Source organism: Hemiscyllium ocellatum, chromosome 34, assembly GCF_020745735.1.
Source record: "Hemiscyllium ocellatum isolate sHemOce1 chromosome 34, sHemOce1.pat.X.cur, whole genome shotgun sequence".
NCBI classification, from domain to species: domain Eukaryota; kingdom Metazoa; phylum Chordata; class Chondrichthyes; order Orectolobiformes; family Hemiscylliidae; genus Hemiscyllium; species Hemiscyllium ocellatum.
The window spans coordinates 25,315,422-25,333,660 of record NC_083434.1 but is presented as its reverse complement, the minus strand read 5'-3'; the positions used below and the strand labels follow the sequence as shown (position 1 = coordinate 25,333,660).

Below are 18,239 nucleotides of genomic sequence, written 5' to 3'. Positions count from 1 at the left end.
CAGTTCCTTTCTGGCTACTGTATGACTCTCTAAAGCACTGTCTGATCCTTGCCTCTTCAACCTGAAGCAAGCTTCCTTCTTCCTTTTGATTAGATGTTCTACATCATTGAAGAAGGTGGTGCTGAAAAAGCACAGCCGTTTAGCAGCATCTAAGGAGCAGGAGAGTTGACATTTCGAATATAAGCTCTTCACCAAAAGGTTCCAAGGTTCTTTCAGCCTACCCCAATACTGGACACGTTTGTCCCACTGCCAGCAGGTGCTTCCTAAACAACCTCCACATTTCTATTGTGCATTTCCTGGAGAACATCTGTTCCCAATTGAGGCACCCCAGTTCCTGCCTAATAACATTGTAATTCACCCTCAACCAATGAAATACTTTCCCATATCATCTGCTCCTATGCCTCTCCATGAGTATAATAAAGGTCATGGAGCTGTGATCACCATCACCAAAATACTCTCCCACCGAGAGATCTGATACCTGGCATGGTTCGTTGTCAAGCACCAAATCCAATATGGCCTCCCCTCTAGTCAGCCTATCTACATATTGGGACAGGAACTCTTCTTGGACAAACCTGACAAACACTGCTCCATCCAAACTATTTGAACAAGGTAGGTCCCAATCAATACATTAGTCAGTCCGCACCCATGAGAGAGATGTTTCAAGATCTACCATGGAAGCCTGAAACCGCCGATAGGAGTGTACACTCTCAGGAAAGTAATGAGAAATTTATTTTCCTGGCAGCCCCCTGGTCCCTGGTTCTGGAACATTCCCAGTAACCTGTTTGGGTCACAGTAAACTGCAGGTAACCAAAACCACGGTAACAGGACTCACAGATATGGGGCCGCCCTGTATTAGGGAAGTTAAAGTCACCCATGACAACAACCCTGTTACTTCTACACATTTCCAAAACCTGCTTCGCCAAGTCGCTGTTGGTATTGGGGGGTCTATAGAAAGCTCCCAGTAAAGGGACTGCTCTTTTCCAGTTTCGGACTTCGACTCATACGGACTCTATAAACAAAAAAGTGCCTTGACGATCTCCCTTTCTATAGTGGTGATACTATTCCTGATTAGCAAGGCCACTCCTCCACCTCTTACCTCCCCATCCTCATTCCTTTTGAAACATCTAAACCCTTGAATATCCAACAACCATTCTTGCCCCTATGATACTGGCCTCTGGAGTTATTTCAAATATATTTTGGTCAGAAGAATGAGAAGAAGCAGCACAATTTTTAAAAGGAGTACAAAATCAGAGAGTTGGGGTAGAAGCACACAAACCTGAAGGATGAGTTGAGAAAGCGCTCTGCAAAATTATGAAAAGGAGAACTAAAAAGAAATTTCCTTGCAATTCTTAGCTTGCTCTTCAAGTTCTTTAATTTGATTGCCTATGTAGCCTGCTTGATGATGCTATTTTTACTGGATTCTGAAGATCCCCTTTAGCAGGTGCTACAATGCAAATTGAAGAATTCCTGGTTTATTTCGCAAATCACTACATCTTTGTGGGAAGCTTCCAAAAGATCAACAGGTCAAAATATTCTCTATTTGGTCATCTATAATCCTGGAGTTGTAAATTTAAGACCTCAGTTACCTTTGACAACACCATTATCTGCAAAAAGCCATCAGATGTTAAACTTTCTTGGTAACTGTGAATATTTATTCACTTAAAATCGCGTCCAACCCATCACTAATAATGACTGTGAACTGGAAATGGGCATCTGATGTCACATGCCAGGTACTGAACAACATTAATTTGGATACATGTGGCTAATTCTTCAAACCGTGGGATTAACAATTCTTCAACAACAGATTTGTAAAAATTACTCGATAACATTGCTGTGTTTGATGATAACAGTAATGAGAAACCAAAGAAAACCAAATCTTAGTTGTGAGAAGTACAGACCCAAGATGATCACATTTGGCAAAATAAAAAAATTCTGTACTGAATAACTGTTTATTGATTTTTTTTGTGATAGGGTTAGGCCTTGGAGCTATGTTGTTCCTGAAATATAACTTAAACATGGAAGTATAAATGACCTTTGCTAGAATGGAGGAGTATTTGAATGATGATTTAATCCATAAGGAGACAATGTCAAAATGTGACATCTCAACCTTTGGAGTACTCAAGCCATAAAAGTGTTTCTGCTTTTTATGCACAGAACCAGCAGAGCATGTTCACTATTTAAAAGTCCTCCACATTGTTTAAACTTCGTTATTGCACAAGACAGATCACATGAGCAATGGTCATCAGCTGTTTGCTCGGTCAGGGCTTTCAATACTACCCAATGGTTATTGGATTGTCTAAAAATATTTAATCTACTTCCCATCAAATAATCTCGATACCTCTACCTTACATTAAGATCAGTACTAAATGAGAATCTTTCTCCAGTCATAACATTTCAGCTCTGCCTTAATATATGGTAGGTGTTTTTGTTTTGTTCAGAATTTTGTTTTTAAGGTGGAAAATGCTCAAGAACCAATGCATCACATATTTCAAAACTACTTGGTTTCTATAACATGGAGGGTTGGTACATTCATACCCTGAACGTTGCTCATAAAACAAACAGAGGACTTGCTAAACTTGAAGAAGAATTGAAGTTTAATTATTTGCACATTTAGAAGAGTAGCTGAGCTGGATGAAAAGGAGGCATCAGATAATGGTAGGTGACTCACAAAGATCTGGCATTGACAGCTCATCTAGTCATGGTTTATTAACATCATAGATGACAACACAGCAAGCTACATATGAGGAAACATGTTCACAACAAATGGTGACTGGTTAGTAGAAAAGCAAAGGCCAAAATAGCCTTAGGGTACAGGTATGTACATGGTTTCCTCCCACAGTCCAAAAACGTGCAGGTCAGGTGAATTGGCCATGATAAATTGCCCGTAGCGTTAGGGGCAGGGGTAAATGTAGGGGAATAGGTCTGGGTGGGTTACGCTTCGGCGGGTCGGTGTGGACTTGTTGAGCTGAAGGGCCTGTTTCCACACTGTAAGTAATCTAATCTAATCTAAATCTACAAAATGTCAAGCTAACACAAATAAATTGTCAGAAGTTTAATACTGGCTTTACATTTGAAGCATTAAAGTACCAGTGGATAGAAATAAAGTTTCAGTTTCACCTTGGTCAGAACACACCTAAGTACTGTAAACAATACTTGTCAACAGGGTACACAGGGAGAGCAACACAAGTGAACTGAAGTGCAAGATTTTCATTTTTGAGACTTTGGAGTCTGTCCTCTATTCCTCATGTTCAGCAGTTCCACACATCATGTCACAGATTCAACACAACAAAGAGTAAACTGGGTGAACAGGAATAAAAGTGTTTATTAGCTGGCATGGATGGTATTGGGATATAGTTGGGGGGGGGTGGAGTACAAATGGGGAACCAAGAGTTGACATTGGGGCGAAAATGGACCATTTGACCTTTTTTTTTCAACAATGTTCCCAGATACTGTCTGTGGTTCACCACTCAGAGATCCACAAGTCATGGAGGATGTAAGCTCGATATGACATGAGCATCCTGGCCCTGGTGGGTGGGGGTGGTGGTGGTGCGGGGGAGCTTGGAGGTGGTGGAGATGCTGGAAGGCATTGCATGTAATAATGAATCAGCAGCCCAGAGTTAAAAATCATACTGAATTCTAGGAAATGCAACATCTATAAAAGCTTGAAAATGACATGATCAAAGCTTTCTGAAAATATTAAGGATCACAAACAGGATTGATCAGGGCAAAAGTATTTCCATTTGTTGGGTGGTCTAGGACCAGATGGCAGATTCAAAAAATTACAATACATGTCAGTGTATAAATCAAAATCACTGAAGACTCAAAAATCTTTCCAAAAACTAGAGTCAATGTATACGTATAAGAGTATAATACCAGGGTGGGTGTTAAGGGAAAAGACACTTACCATTCACCTTAACTATACCCCTCATGATTTTATAAATCTTCAGAAGGTCACCTCTCAACCTCCTATACTCCAATGGGGAAAAAAAAGTCCCAGCATTTCTTTATAACCCAACCCTTCCATTCCCAGCAACATCTTGGTAAATCTCTTCTGAACCTTCACCAGTTTAATAACATTCTTTCCATAACAGGATGACTAGAACTTTACATACTTGATCCCTTGTCATAAAAAGGTGCCAGGAAGTAAAACATGCATTTGTGGAGTGGAACAATGTAGGCTGACTAATAATGCTGGAATAGCATGTCGCAGCTGAAAAGACAGGATGGCTGAGCCAACCTAAATACTCCAGTATATACAAAAACATGATTTTGGGAGCCAGAAAAATAGGGTCAGTTTATATGCAATGATTTACAAGGGAGCTGAATATTTCACGATTGAAATTAAGAAAGTTCTTAAGTAAAGGGTGGTTAAAAATAAATTGGAACACATCTGCAAATGGCAACTGATACCAGGTCAAACAGTAATTTAAAATTATAAAATTGACTGACACCTTTGGCCCTCAGAATCTATGGAAATGGGACAGACACAGGTACACAGAGTTGAAAAAAAAACAAAGTGCTGGAGAATCTCAGCAGTCCAGCAACCACTGGAGAGAGAAGCAGAGTTAATATTTTAAGTCCAACACAGCAGACCTGCCAAGCTTCTCCAGCACTTGTTATTATTTTAGGTTTCCACAATCTGTTACTTTAGGTGCATGGAGTTAAGCTGCTGATTAGACATGAATTAATTGATTGGCAGAATAAGTTCAAGCAGTTAAGTCACTACTTCTATCTACTTAGTTATAAATTTATAATCAAACAACTCTGACTCTATCTCTGTGATACAGGCTTTCTCTCACATATGCAAACTAATAACCTCCTTATTCTCAAAAATTTAGTATCGATGCTCAAACTTTTACTCTGCTACTCATTTTTTACTCATTAAGAAAAGTTTACAACATGAAAGTGTATTTCAACAAATAACCCTTCAAGCTTAGCTTTTGTGACCATGAACATCCACAATCCTTTATGGGAAAGTGCAGCCTTATTAGTCATCTCAATTAGTTATAGAAATCAGCTTCCTTGCATTGCTTCAAATTTTAAACATATGCTCACTTTCTTAGTGTAAGAAAAAGCACAATGACAAACTAGACTATTTTCAGGATTTGGAGATGCCAGTGTTGGACTGGGGTGTACAAAGTTAAAAATCACACAGCACAGGTTATAGTCCAACAAGTTTAATTGGAAGCACACTAGCTTTCAGAGAGACGCTCCTTCATCAGGTAATAGTTTTCAGATTATTTTCAGATGACTATTTTCAGATTAACACATGGTTTATTCTTCCATTTGTTATCTGGACAGCAATCACACAAACATTTTCCTCATTAGGCCAAGCCTATTTACCTTAATTTCCTTCCTTCGTGGCTCCTCATTGTTTTCTGCCTCCTCATGTTCTCGGACACCCTGAGTCAAGTTGGTATAGTTTGCCAGTCTGTTAAGCAGGGAGGAGACCATTGGGTTCCTGTCCATTTCTTCCTGTTGAGCAAGATGATGACTTTTATTTTCACTACAACAATCAATACATAGCATATTTTCCTAAATGCATGATACAGATGGATATTGATGGTGCTGGCATTGACCACTGTTGCAACATACGAGTTTGCCATCAAAACCTAGGCTGCCCCCTCTCAATTCACATTAAATATCGCTCCCCTATTGGCCTACAGTGGGTCGTGGTCAACCAATGCCTGGATTTTAAATTTCTCATTCTGGTTTTCAAATCCCTCTGTGGCCCTGTCTTTCCCCATCTGTGCTACTAGTGATGAAAGAAGTAACAGAAACAATATGGTCCAGGATTCCTAATCAAATCCATTGCACGCGGATTGAAAAAAAAAATGGTAGATGTTGGTTTTGTGGAGTTTTGCACTCTTTTGGCCAGATGAGACGAATACACGGTGAGGGTGAGGGAGGAAGAGGGGGGAGGAGAGAGAAGAAAAATGACAAATTTAAAATACAAGAAACACACTTCTAATACATGGAAATCAAGGAAGATTCAAATTGTTGAATGAATTGGGAATGGCTGTTAAATAGCATGTCATTGCCTATTGCTAGGTTAATGACATCATAATGTCCCTTCCAAATTTACATTTAGTTACATATTACAGCACTGACCCAGAATAGGCAGTACCTCCTGGCTACAGGGAGTAATTAGAGCATTACAAGCGGACATGGACAATTACCATTATAAATGAGAACACAATAATTTATAAAATAAACATAAGCATAACAAAAAAAACTTTTGAAAAAAGTCTGAATCATGTAATCAAGCCCTGCTCTAATTATCCTCTTCCTCCAGTCTTTTTTTTAGAAGCAACCTCAAGACTAGATCCCCTCACATGTAATGCAATGCAAGGTTGGCTAAGTTAATTCACAATTTCTTTTTAAAAACTTTTCAAATACCATCCTAAATCTCCACTTCAGCATCCAATATACCTCCCAACACTGACTTGCAGCTTGGCTTTATTTGCAAACTGTCAAGCTCTCCAACTGCAGATGTGCAAGAGAGTACACAATATTGCACCTCATCCTTGCAACAGCCACACTAAACAAGTCCAACAGGAGGAATGGATACAAATCACATGCAAAGCTTTCATTGCTCCCTTTGGGTGAGGAAAAACCAATTCCAACATGAGCTGGTCAAGTCAGAGAATGCAAATTAATGTACATGAGACCTTATGTTATGGTTCAACTCAACATTAGTCACAGCTTTCAATAAATGAATCATCAGGGAGTTTATAATCTAACTATGTTGCAGCAATGGAGTTATTTAGCAATCGGAATCATGCTTTTTTTCCCGCAATTTTCCATCCAGATGTTGCAGCTGGACAAGTCATTCCTTTGCAATGATTGGATGTATAATATACACTTGTTCTAAATTATGGAATGCTTCAACATCGTAGTACTAAGTTGCTTCATCATTGCATTTAAAAAGTGATAAAATGGCTTTTTTTCCCCCAAGTACAAATCAGTATTCATCCATGTATGGATTATATGAAGATTTTAAAAAATAGAATTCAGATTCTCAATTGGTCTTTATCCCTCATATCCAGATTATTGACAATAGTTCAACTATGAGGAGCTTATCCCTATACTGGTACTTGGATGCATACTAATTTTTGTGCTTGAAAACAAAATGTACTTTTATCATTTGCTTCAGCACTGCATTTAAGGACTTGATAAAACATTCCATAAAGTACAGCATGTTTTTTTTAAGAAAACTGGCTATAAAAAGATGGCATCATGAAGCCGCATTAACAAAAATGACCCAACTAGTTCATTCATGGGAAGGAAAGCTGCAATTTCTGTCCAAAATAACTTCAAATTATATACCAGACTGCCTTCTGCCAAATAATCTATTTAGTTGCATCACTTTGCTACCAGATTAATAAGGGCCACCATCCCATTTTCAAGGCAATAAACACTGGTCATGTAAGTAACTTATCGATGAATAAAAACAGTTTCACCCATGGGCTGCATTTTCAACTGGGCTGGATGTAAAGTTACATTAGATCAGCTGCCCGTTATGGAAGTGAAAGAACTCAGAATATCTTCATAACAGTAGCTGATCGCAATTCTGGCATAGCAGTTTTGAACTCTTTTGCAAATTCCAACATTTCAAAAAGCATCCCATTCAAAACATGGATCACAAAGATCTTGGCTTTCATTGCTGAAAATGTGTTGCTGGTTAAAGCACAGCAGGTTAGGCAGCATCCAAGGAACAGGAAATTCGATGTTTCGGGCTAGAGCGCTCTGGCCCGAAACATCGAATTTCCTGTTCCTTGGATGCTGCCTAGCCTGCTGTGCTTTAACCAGCAACACATTTTCAGCTCTGATCTCCAGCATCTGCAGACCTCACTTTTTACTCTTGGCTTTCATTGCCCAACATATGCCCATAATACATTGCTCCCTCCACTTATATTTGCAATTATTCCTGTCTTTTCAGAGTTAAAACCTCAGCTGCCCATATCCTGATCTGCAAGCAATCATCCTTCATGAGTTTGGCAAGCAGTATGAGCTAACTATTAAGCAACATCTCAATTTTAAGATGCCCATTAACATTGTCAAATCCCTCTATGGCCTTGACCACTCCAATCCTAAAATTTCCCAAACCCACTGAGATTTCTGTACTCAGTTTCTGGTCTACATTATATTTCATTTGAAATCACTATCATTGGCTCGAGGCCCAAAGCTCTGACCTTCCTTCTGACAATTCTGCCTCCCTCCTCATTTAAAACCACTTGTTGAAACCTATATCATTGACTAAGCTTTTAATCACCTAGCATATGTAGTTTGATAACGTTTCTACAATGCCTTAGATCATCTCATGACATTAAAAGTAAGGCCATAGCTGCAGAAATTAGGCCAACTGGCCCATTGAACAGGAAATTCAATGTTTCGGGCATAAGCCCTTCTTCACGTGAAGGGCTATTGCCCGAAACGTCGAATTTCCTGTTCCTTGGATGCTGCCTGACTTGCTGCACTTTTCCAGCAACACATTTTCAGCTCTGATCTCCAGCATCTGCAGACCTCACTTTCTCCTCCAACTGGCCCATCAAGTCTGCTCCACCATTCACTCATGGCCGATAGGTTTTCCAATCCCATTTTCACACTTTCCTCCTGTAACCTTTGATCCCATTGGCAATCTAGAACTTATCTATCTCGGTCTTAAATATATTAAATGATCTGCCCTCTACGGCAATGAATTCCACAGATTCACTATTCTGATGAAAGAAGTTCCTCCTTATCTACATTCTAAAGGATCTTCCCTTTACTCTAGGGATGTGCCCTCCGGTCCTCATCCCCCCTGCCAATAGAAACATCTTCCCGACATTCATTGTGTCCAAACAGTTTAGTATTTTATAAGTTTCAATCAGATTCATGGGCGACACTATGACACAGTGGTAAGCACTGCTGCCTCACAGCGCCAGAGACCTGGGTTCAATTCCCATCTAGGGCAACTGTCTCTGTAGAGTTTGCACATTCTCCCTGTGTCTGCGTGGGTTTCCTCCGGGTGCTCTGGTTTCCTCTCAGTCCAAAAATGTGCAGGTTAGGTGAATTGGCCATGCTAAATTGGCCATCACGTTAGATGAAGGGGTAAATGTAGGGGAATAGGTCTGGGTGGGTTGCTCTTCAGAGGGTCGGTGTGGACTTGCTGGGTGAAGGGCCTGTTTCCACACTAAGTTATCTAATCTAATTCTCCCATAATCCTTCTAAACTCCACCAAGTATAGTCCTAGAGTCCTCAAACATTTCTCATATGTTAAGCCTTTCATTCCTGGGATCATTCTCATGAACCTCCTCTGTTCCCGCTCCAGGGCCAATACATCCTTCCAGAGGTACGGGACCCAAAATTGCTCACAATATTCTAAATGTGGTCTGACCAGAAAGCCTCAGAAATACACTCCTCCTTTTGTATTTAGTCTTAGAGATGAATGACAACATTGTATTTGCCTTCCTAATTACCGACTCAACCTGCATGCTTACCGGTGACAGAATCCAGGACTAGGTCTCCAGATTTTTGAATTTTCTCTTCATTAAGAAAATAGTCCATGCCGCTATTCTTCCTACCAAAACTGCATCATCTTACACTTTACCATTATATTTCATCTGCCACTTCTTTGCCCACTTCTAACCTATCTGCAGCCTCCCTGTCTCAATACTACCTGTCCTCTAATTATCTTTGTATCACCTGCAAACGTAGCCAGAATGCCCTCAGTTCCTTCATCCGGATCATTAATGCATTAAGTGAAAAGGTGTGGTCCCAACACTCATCCTTGCAGAACACCACTATTCAATGGCTTCCATTCAGAGAAGGACCCTTTTATCCCCACTATCTACCTTCTGCCAGCCAGCCAGTCAATCTTCTGTCCATGCTACGCACCTTGCCTCTAACACCATGGGCTCTTATCTTACTTACCAGCCTTCTGTGCAGCACCTTATCAAAGGCCTTCATTGAGTCCAGATAACATCCATTGGCTCCTCTTGGTCTAATCTGCTTATTACATCAAGGGGAGGTCATGCCTGACAAATCTGCTAGAATTCTTTGAGGAGGTAATCATGCTGACTTTGCCCTACTTTACAATGCACTTCCAAGTTTTCAGAAATCCCATCCTTCACTACTGACTCCAAAATCTAATCAACGACTGAGCTCAGGCTAATCAGCCTATAATTTCCTGTCTTTTGCCTTACTCCCTTCTGAAACAGTGGAGTTACATTAGCAATTTTCCAGTCCTCTGGGACTCTTCCTGACTCCAGTGATACCAGAAAGATCACTACTAAAGGCTCCACTATCTCCTTCCGAACTCTAGGGTGTAGCCCATCTGGTCCAAATGATTTTGACTTTCAGACCTTTCAGTGTTTCTAGCACCTTCTCCTTGGCAATGGCCACCGTACTCATTTCTGCCCTCCAACCCGCTTGAATCTTTGGGATATTAGTTGTGTCTTCCACCAAGAAGACTGACGTAAAGCACTCATTCAGTTCCTCGGCCATTCCTTTGTTCCCCATTACCAGCTTGCCAGCATCACTTTCCAGGATCCCAATATCCACATTTGCCTCTCTTTTGCCCTTAATATGTCCAAAGAAACTCTTGCAATCTTACCTAATATTACTGGCTAGCTTACCCTCATATTTAATCTTCTCCCTCCTTATTTCTTTCATCGTTGTCCTCTGTTGGTCTTTGCAAGTTTCCCAATCCTCTGGCTTCCCACTGCCCTTTGCCACATTATATGTTTTCTTTGTTGCTCTTATGCTGTCCCTAACTTCCCGGGTCAGCCATGGTTGCCTCAACCTCTCTTTGGTGGTGTTCTTTTCCCTCAGGATGAATTTTTGCTGCGTCTCCCGAATTACTCCCAGAAATTCCTGCCATTGCTGTTCCAATGTCTTTCCTGCTGGGCTCCTGTCCCAGTCAATTTTGGCCAGCTCCTCCCTCATGCTTCTGTCGTCCCCTTTATTCAAATGTAATACAGTTACACAGGATTCCATCTTCTCTCTTTCAAATTGCAGAGTAAATTCTATCATATTATAGCAACTGTCTCCCAAGGGTTCCTTCACCTTAAGCTCCCTTATCAAGTCTGCTTCATTGCACAATAAATCCAGTATTGCTGGTTCCCTAGTGGGCTCCACAATGAGCTGCTCCAAAAAGCCATCTCAAAGTCATTCCACAAATCCCTTTAATTGCAATCCACTACCAACCTTGATTGTCCCAGTCTACCGGCATATTGAAATCCCCCATGATCACTGTAATCTTACCAGCCTTTCCTATCTCTTGCTATATCTTTTGCCCCAAATCCTGACTACTCAGTTTGGAGGCCTGTAGACAACTCCCATTATGGTTTTACCATCTTTGCAGTTCCTCCACTCTACCTGCACAGATTCTTCATCATCTGCCTCTACTTCCTTTATTGCTTTGACTTAGTTTCTTTTTTTTTCCACTCCGAATGAAGCAATCCCACCCCCTCTGCCTACCTGCCTGTCTTTCCGATAGGACACACGTTCTTGGATATTTAGCTCCCAGTCCTGAACCCCTTGCAGCCATGTCTCCCATGATGCCCACCACATCTACCTTACTGTTTATGCTGCGTGCATTCAGATATAACATCTTTAGTCCTGTATTAACCGTCCCTCATCTCATTGTGTTTAGAAAAGGTCAGGAATCAAAATTCAAACACTAGATAAATGAATAACACCGTCCTATTTTGTGTGGAGACTTGAATAACTTCTCCTGAGTTCTCCTTTCTTTTCATATTTTTCAATGCAGAATCCACCCCCTTGTTAACCTGCAGCTTTGCTTCACATTGGTCATTATACTTCTTAGAGTTTGACCCTTCCCCCCCCCCCCACCCCCCAACTTCCTAGTTTAAAATCCTGGTGACCACCTATTTACTCTTTTCACTAAAATACTGGCTGCAGCTCAGTTCAGGTGGAAATCATCCCAATGGTTAAGATGCCTCCTGTTCCAATACTGATGCCAGTTCCCCATGAAAAAGAGTCCCGCTTTCCTGCGCCACTCTTAGTACTATATAAATGCAAGTTGTTGTCCTTTACATTAAATCAACTATACAGGAAAAAAAAGACACATTTACCTCAAAAAGTGCCAAGTTTTTTCCTTCATACATGGTTCCTTTGTCAATGTCTGTACTATTGATGAAAGGACTACTTTCTTTGGGAATTCCATCTCCTAGGGTAAATAAAACAAATACATCAATGCTTGAGGCAAAGAAGAGTTAACAATGTTGATCATTTAATAGTTAGTGTTTTATTACTGTGAATTGCTAATTATAGCAGAGCCAATTTACTTGAATTTGAATATTTTATTCTTCCAAGATCATTTTCATTTGGCAGGATGCACGCAGCTTATTAAAAGCAATTAGTACAATAATCCACCTTGGAAATGTACAGATTTTTTAATGCAATTTCATTTTCACAGTATCTAAAATACGTTTAAACAATTCAGAACAATAGAAAACTTTAATTAATATCAAGTACATAACATTTTCAATTCCTTACTATAACCCATTAAGAATAACCAGTGTTGTGGAACATTTGGTTAGGCTTCAAACAACGCTTCACCATAGCAAGATCACAGTTTTATTAAGCTTGATAGGGCTAGAGTGAGCGCATAATTTGTAGCTAAGGGTAGTCCTTATTTTCCATAAACATACATGTATTGATTATTATCCAGTATTAACATAACAGATCCGATGTTCTCAATTCCTTGAATGGTGCACTGCCTTTGCTTCATGTTCAAAATCATTGTACAGGAATTATTCAGATTTTGTATCACTATGGTTACCATTTTTTTACCAAATCCCATTGGGAAAGGGAGCAGCTAAATGTTCACTGGGATTTAATTTTGTGGTTTCAGTTCTACTAAATCTTACATTTTGTCAATGGAAGTTCATGGAAACACTGAATTAGCACTGAATTAGGGTGGCACAGTGGTTAGCACTGCTGCCTCACAGCGCCAGAGACCCGGGTTCAGTTCCCGCCTCCTGTGTGGAGTTTGCACGTTCTCCCCGTGTCAGCGCGGGTTTCCTCCGGGTGCTCCGGTTTCCTCCCACATTCCAAAGATGTGCGGGTCAGGTGAATCGGCCATGCTAAATTGTCCGTAGTGTTAGGTAGGGAGTAAATGTAAGGGTATGGGTGGGTTACGTTTCGGCAGGTCGGGTGTGGACTTGTTGGGCCGAAGGGCCTGTTTCCACACTAAGTAATCTAATCTAACCAGTTCTGCAGTCTTAAGTATAGAAGTGGTTTAAAATAATAGATTCACTAAGAATTAGGCATCACAGTTATAATTTCAAACAAAGTTAAACGATTCATTCAAAAATAGATCTGTATTTTGGAGTACTCTAACCTGTCCAGCTGTTTCCACTAACAGTTTGGAGGCATTTATATAAAACAGCTCAGTCCAAACAGGTTGCAAGAGCTGGAGCACTGTAGAGTCAAGCTTAAAAAAAACGAGTTTTATATTGGTCTGACCTTGTCAGTGCTACAGTGGAAGTGCCCTAGCCACCAAAGAAGGGGGATTGATGAAGTGGAGGTAGGATTACTTCCAACTTTCTTTAAAAAGTTATTACAAAACTTCTTAAAAATAAATCAGAAGTCCTGTTCTGTCAACGTCTGTGCTTTAACATGTTAAATTGGTAGTTTCATTGTTAATTGCTTTTTACATCTTGTTGTGTCGACTTTGCGTTTTCCTACATTATAACAATTGCTGCATTTTAAATAGTACTTTGTTGGCTGTGAATTTCTTTGAAACATCCTGGGGTCTTGAAATTATGTAAATACACGTTCTTCATTCCATTCACCGATCACACTGCAGTTTCTTGCAACTTGCTGTGTGCAAATAGAAGTGACAACACTTAAAGCAATTAAATAGGCTGTGAAATAGAGTTGTCCCATGAACTAAAAAGCAGCCTATAAATTCTTTTTACCCAAAAACACTTTATTGAACCATTTAATTAGTGCGCAGTGGATTGCAATAGATAAATTTAGCTCAAAAGCAAAGTTGCCTCTGACATCTCCCATCAATCTCAACTAATTGGCCTTGCAAATTCTTCAATTCAGCTGCTAAGCTCCCATTAAATGTATTCACTTCTCTCATTCTGCAACACATCATGAATCTTCTTTTTGACTGCTTATTAGGGAAAGTGAAATCACAGGACACAAACAGTCAATGTTTTATATCAAACAATGATCACTAAGCGTGGTACAGAGTTAAAAATATCTTGTTGGCTTAACTTCTACTTTCAAAAGAAAGTTTGCAAAGAAACCACATTCAAACCAGAGCAGGCTCTAAGTTTAAAAAAAAGAGCATCTACAGTGAAAAAATTTAGGTTGATATTTGCACATTCCACTTTTACCTCAAGGCCTTCGATTTGAAACTAGACTAAGCTGTTTAAGAAAGATCAAGACTAAGGAAGTCTCAAGTGAAACAACTGTGGGTAACTTTGATGGAACTTCCACTAGCTGCCAGTCCACACACAAAACTGCTACTTTAAATCATTAAATCAATACAGTATGCTCAAGTCTTGGGAGTGGGATTTCTTCCTTCATCAGGAGATTGTGGATAGTATGTGCATGTTTGGAGATGTTTGAGAGGTATACGGTCAGGGTGGGGAAGACAGGAATTATGCTATCACAGCTATAGTTGCTATACTGAATCAGTAGTTAAATTTCCTATACAGCAATTGAATTGGCACAAGCTTGCAGACATAAATTAACAGTTCATTTCCTAAAGTAATGGGCATATTTCCACAAAGCCATTCCTTAAAACACACCATTCACAGGCTGGCATGATCAAAGAGAACGTATTTCCATCACAGACACAGCTGAAACATTTTCACCATTTGCATCTCAGATCTCAATCTCAAAATTTAAAATTTTACCACTGACCCACTGTTCATAACAACAGCATCCATTGCGTATACCCCCACATAGTAGTTCTTGACCTTAAGCAGCCTTGAAGAAAGAAATTCAACATAAATTTTCAAGGAATTTATTAGCCAGTCACTTCAAGGCTTCCTGGTGTCCAGTAGCTGAGTATTCCTTTCCCAACAGGTATAAAGGAAGTATGTTCTCTCCTTTGCAAGCCTCCTTCTAGTGCCCACCACCAGTCACTCCACAATATCACCCAGCCTGCTTCTCAACCACCCATCTCCACCTGGAGCCCACTTCTCATGCCCACCCACTTGAAGAGCTCATGCTCGAAACATTGACTCTCCTGCTCCTCTGGTGCTGTGCTTTTCCAGCACCACACTTTTTGACCCCCACCCACCTGGAGTCTGATTCTCGTTAGTCTAATTCCCACCCTCATCCTCTCATCGCCCTTGCAGCTGCTACCTCTGCCATGGAGGAAGGCATGCACCTACAACCCAACATAACACATTGCCCCATACCTTGCAGGCAGAATACTTAACCAATCCTGACCCAATATAAAGCCAGAACTGCTCCTTTTTCTATCCTTCCCCCACAACTAGTACCCAGCAGTTGGTTGGGGGTTGGGGATTGGGGGGGGGGGGGGGGGGGGCGAAAACAGCCAAAAGACATTTTAAAGACTCAGTAACCCAACTCACAAAGACTCCTTATCCTACCGTGGCAAAAATCAATCTTTGTGACTCATTCATCGAAACCACTTCCCTTCCTAACTTATTTTTGTTCCTTCAATAACAGCCTAGCCCTCTCCTCTGTCTGCAGCTCAGAGTGAACAAGGAAGAAAAACAGCCTGTGATTGGAGTAGCAGCTCATCAATTCTGTCAACTTTCTGGGCACAACTTTTCATTAGCTGCTCACCCCTTTGATTTTGTTCAGCATTTTGAGCCACTCGGAACAAATTTACTTGCATCCCTGAACATTTTGAATGCTCCTTCAGACTAACATTGGGAAGTCACAAACTCCAAAACGTTGATTTTCTCATTATCTTTCAAGTCTAGTGGTTTCTCCAATGGCATTGGCAGAGTCAAGTCAGGGTCGGTTCGGTGCCCAGCTGCAATTGGTGGTATCTGCATTGGTTAGGTCCAATGAGACAAGGGTATTGGTGGAAGAGAGATGGTGCCAACTCTTGTTCCAGCAGCAGGAGTGCAGCAAAGGGGATTCATCCCCGGCTATCAGGCCCATGACTGAGCATTTAACAAGGAGGACTGTGAAGATGGATGTTTCTTTTATTTCATTTTCCTGCCTTTATATTCCATGCGTTGGTTTATTTTTCTGTGTTTTAAGATGGTACCAGAGAGCGGCGAAACTTAGAAAATATGGTGAAATACGTTGCGTAAATGAAGATACACGTCAACAATAAACAAACCAAATATTGGGACTAGTTGTTACAAAATACTTTGAAGGACTAATTTTCTAACATTAGGGCATATTTTAATATATTAATAGGGCATATTAATGTTAAGATAGGAAAGTTTTCTTGTAAAAATACAGGATTGAGAACATAGTTCAGGTTGCTATTCCAAAGTAGTTTACAGTGCAAAAGCTACACAATTAGAGCTGTCTTTGAGATGAGCTGCTTCCACTCCAGGAGATAAAAAGATCACAGCACTGTTAAAAAAGGACAATTACTTATCCCAGTTTTCAAACAAAATTTATCCCCAATCTCACACCAGGATAACAGCAACCCATAGTTTTGCTCCCCTTATGGAACACAGCTGTGTGTAAACTGGCTACCACGTTTCCTACATTACAATGATGACTGCAGTTAGATTGTCTGCAACACGCGTTGGGAAGTCCTAAAATCATGAAAAGGTGCTATATAAATGCAAGCTATTTTCCTGCAAATTAAATCAGTCTTGTACATACAAGCTTGGCTTGCAAACGTTCACTGTATGTACTTTCACATGCATCGAGAAAACCAAGTCCATAGCTCTCAAACATGGGCATTTCTGGTGCACAGCCAAGAGTTAATGATTCTGCTGGCTGTTTCAGTTGGATTTCTAGTTCAATGGTTCACAAGGTCAGCTAGAGGCAAGGTCTGTTTCTCACTAACCTTTATTGGCTTTGGGTCCAACAACACCAAGTTTAAAATTATTATTATTGTTTTCGAATCCCTTGCCCCTCTCTCCCATCTCTAATCAGCCCAATGACTCTCAAAGATTTATGTTCCTCCCATTCCAACCTCTTGGGTGATGTGATCTACACAGTCCAGCCATTTGATGGCTGTACTTTCAGCTGTCAAGCCCTGTTTTGCTGTCCCTTTCTCCTCCTTTCAAGATTCTCTAAAAACCTCTGGTCTTTGACTGAGCTTTTACACATTTCATGTCTCACCTTAATATCACAACCGGATCAACTTGTGTTCGTTAATGCTCCAATGACTAAGAATGTTACACTGTGTCAACGCTGCTACATAGACAATGTTGTGCACTAAATCAATGGCACCCCTCATTTTCAACACATTTAAAAGCAGTATATAAAAAAAAGGTGCACAATGAAAGGAGGAAGAAGAGAAGGAAATGGTGCTATGATTTGAGTCGTCATAGGATAATAGGAATCATGTATGGAGCATAACAGACCAATATTTACCAGACAGTCCAAGGGCCTATTTCTGAGCTGCATAAGCGATGCCAGAAATTCCCAAACTATGGGTTGCGACTGCTCCTATTTGATTATGTCCACCTGAAGTCTTAGTCTCAGTCTCTGTCTCTGTCTCTGTCTCCCGGACACTGGTTACCGCCCATAGCTGCTTCACGGAGTCTTGAACCTTGAACCTAGCAGCAGTCTCCACCACTGAGCAGTGACCGGAGACCAACCCAATCACACTACTGCTGCAAAGCGAGCAAGTCACCAATATCAACCATCTCAAACCCTCAGCCTAAACTTCCTAGTCAAGAGCCATAAGCTGGAACCTCTCCATTATGGAGTGATGAGTGTAGAAAATGAGAGTTCAGGTATTTTAAAACTGATTTACAGATACAGGATTGTGGGTTTGTCTATAATATGCAAACTTTATTTAAGCCTATGCCCCGAGTTCTGAATGATCAAAAGGGACAGGAGATTTTTTTTTTAAAAAAAACAGGGGAGGTGGGAAACATTTTCACCTAGATAGTGGGAATCTGGAACTCACTGCCTGTACGGCTGTTTGAGGTAGAACCCCTCTCAACATTCAAGTATTTAGGGGTGCACGTGCAATATTGAGGCACACAAGCCAATAGGCCAAGTGCTGGAAAATGGCTAAATCCTTGTTTTGAACAACACAGACCTGATGGGCTGAAGAGCTTTTTCTTTGTGCTGCAGATCCCTATGAC

The 18,239-nt window shown here is 40.5% G+C and overlaps 1 protein-coding gene across 7 annotated transcripts in view; it reads right to left on the bottom strand.

Annotated features, from left to right (window-relative positions):
• The window catches only part of LOC132832275 (solute carrier family 12 member 7-like), a 249,490-nt gene that overhangs the window by 76,022 nt on the left and 155,229 nt on the right, over nt 1–18,239 (bottom strand). For all 7 annotated transcript variants that reach the window (XM_060850137.1, XM_060850131.1, XM_060850132.1 and 4 more), the window contains exons 2-3: nt 12,081–12,175; nt 5,344–5,475 (exon numbers count right to left, since the gene is read on the bottom strand). In XM_060850137.1, the coding sequence (XP_060706120.1) occupies nt 5,344–5,475; nt 12,081–12,175 (227 nt within the window). The remainder of the gene's footprint in view (nt 1–5,343; nt 5,476–12,080; nt 12,176–18,239) is intronic.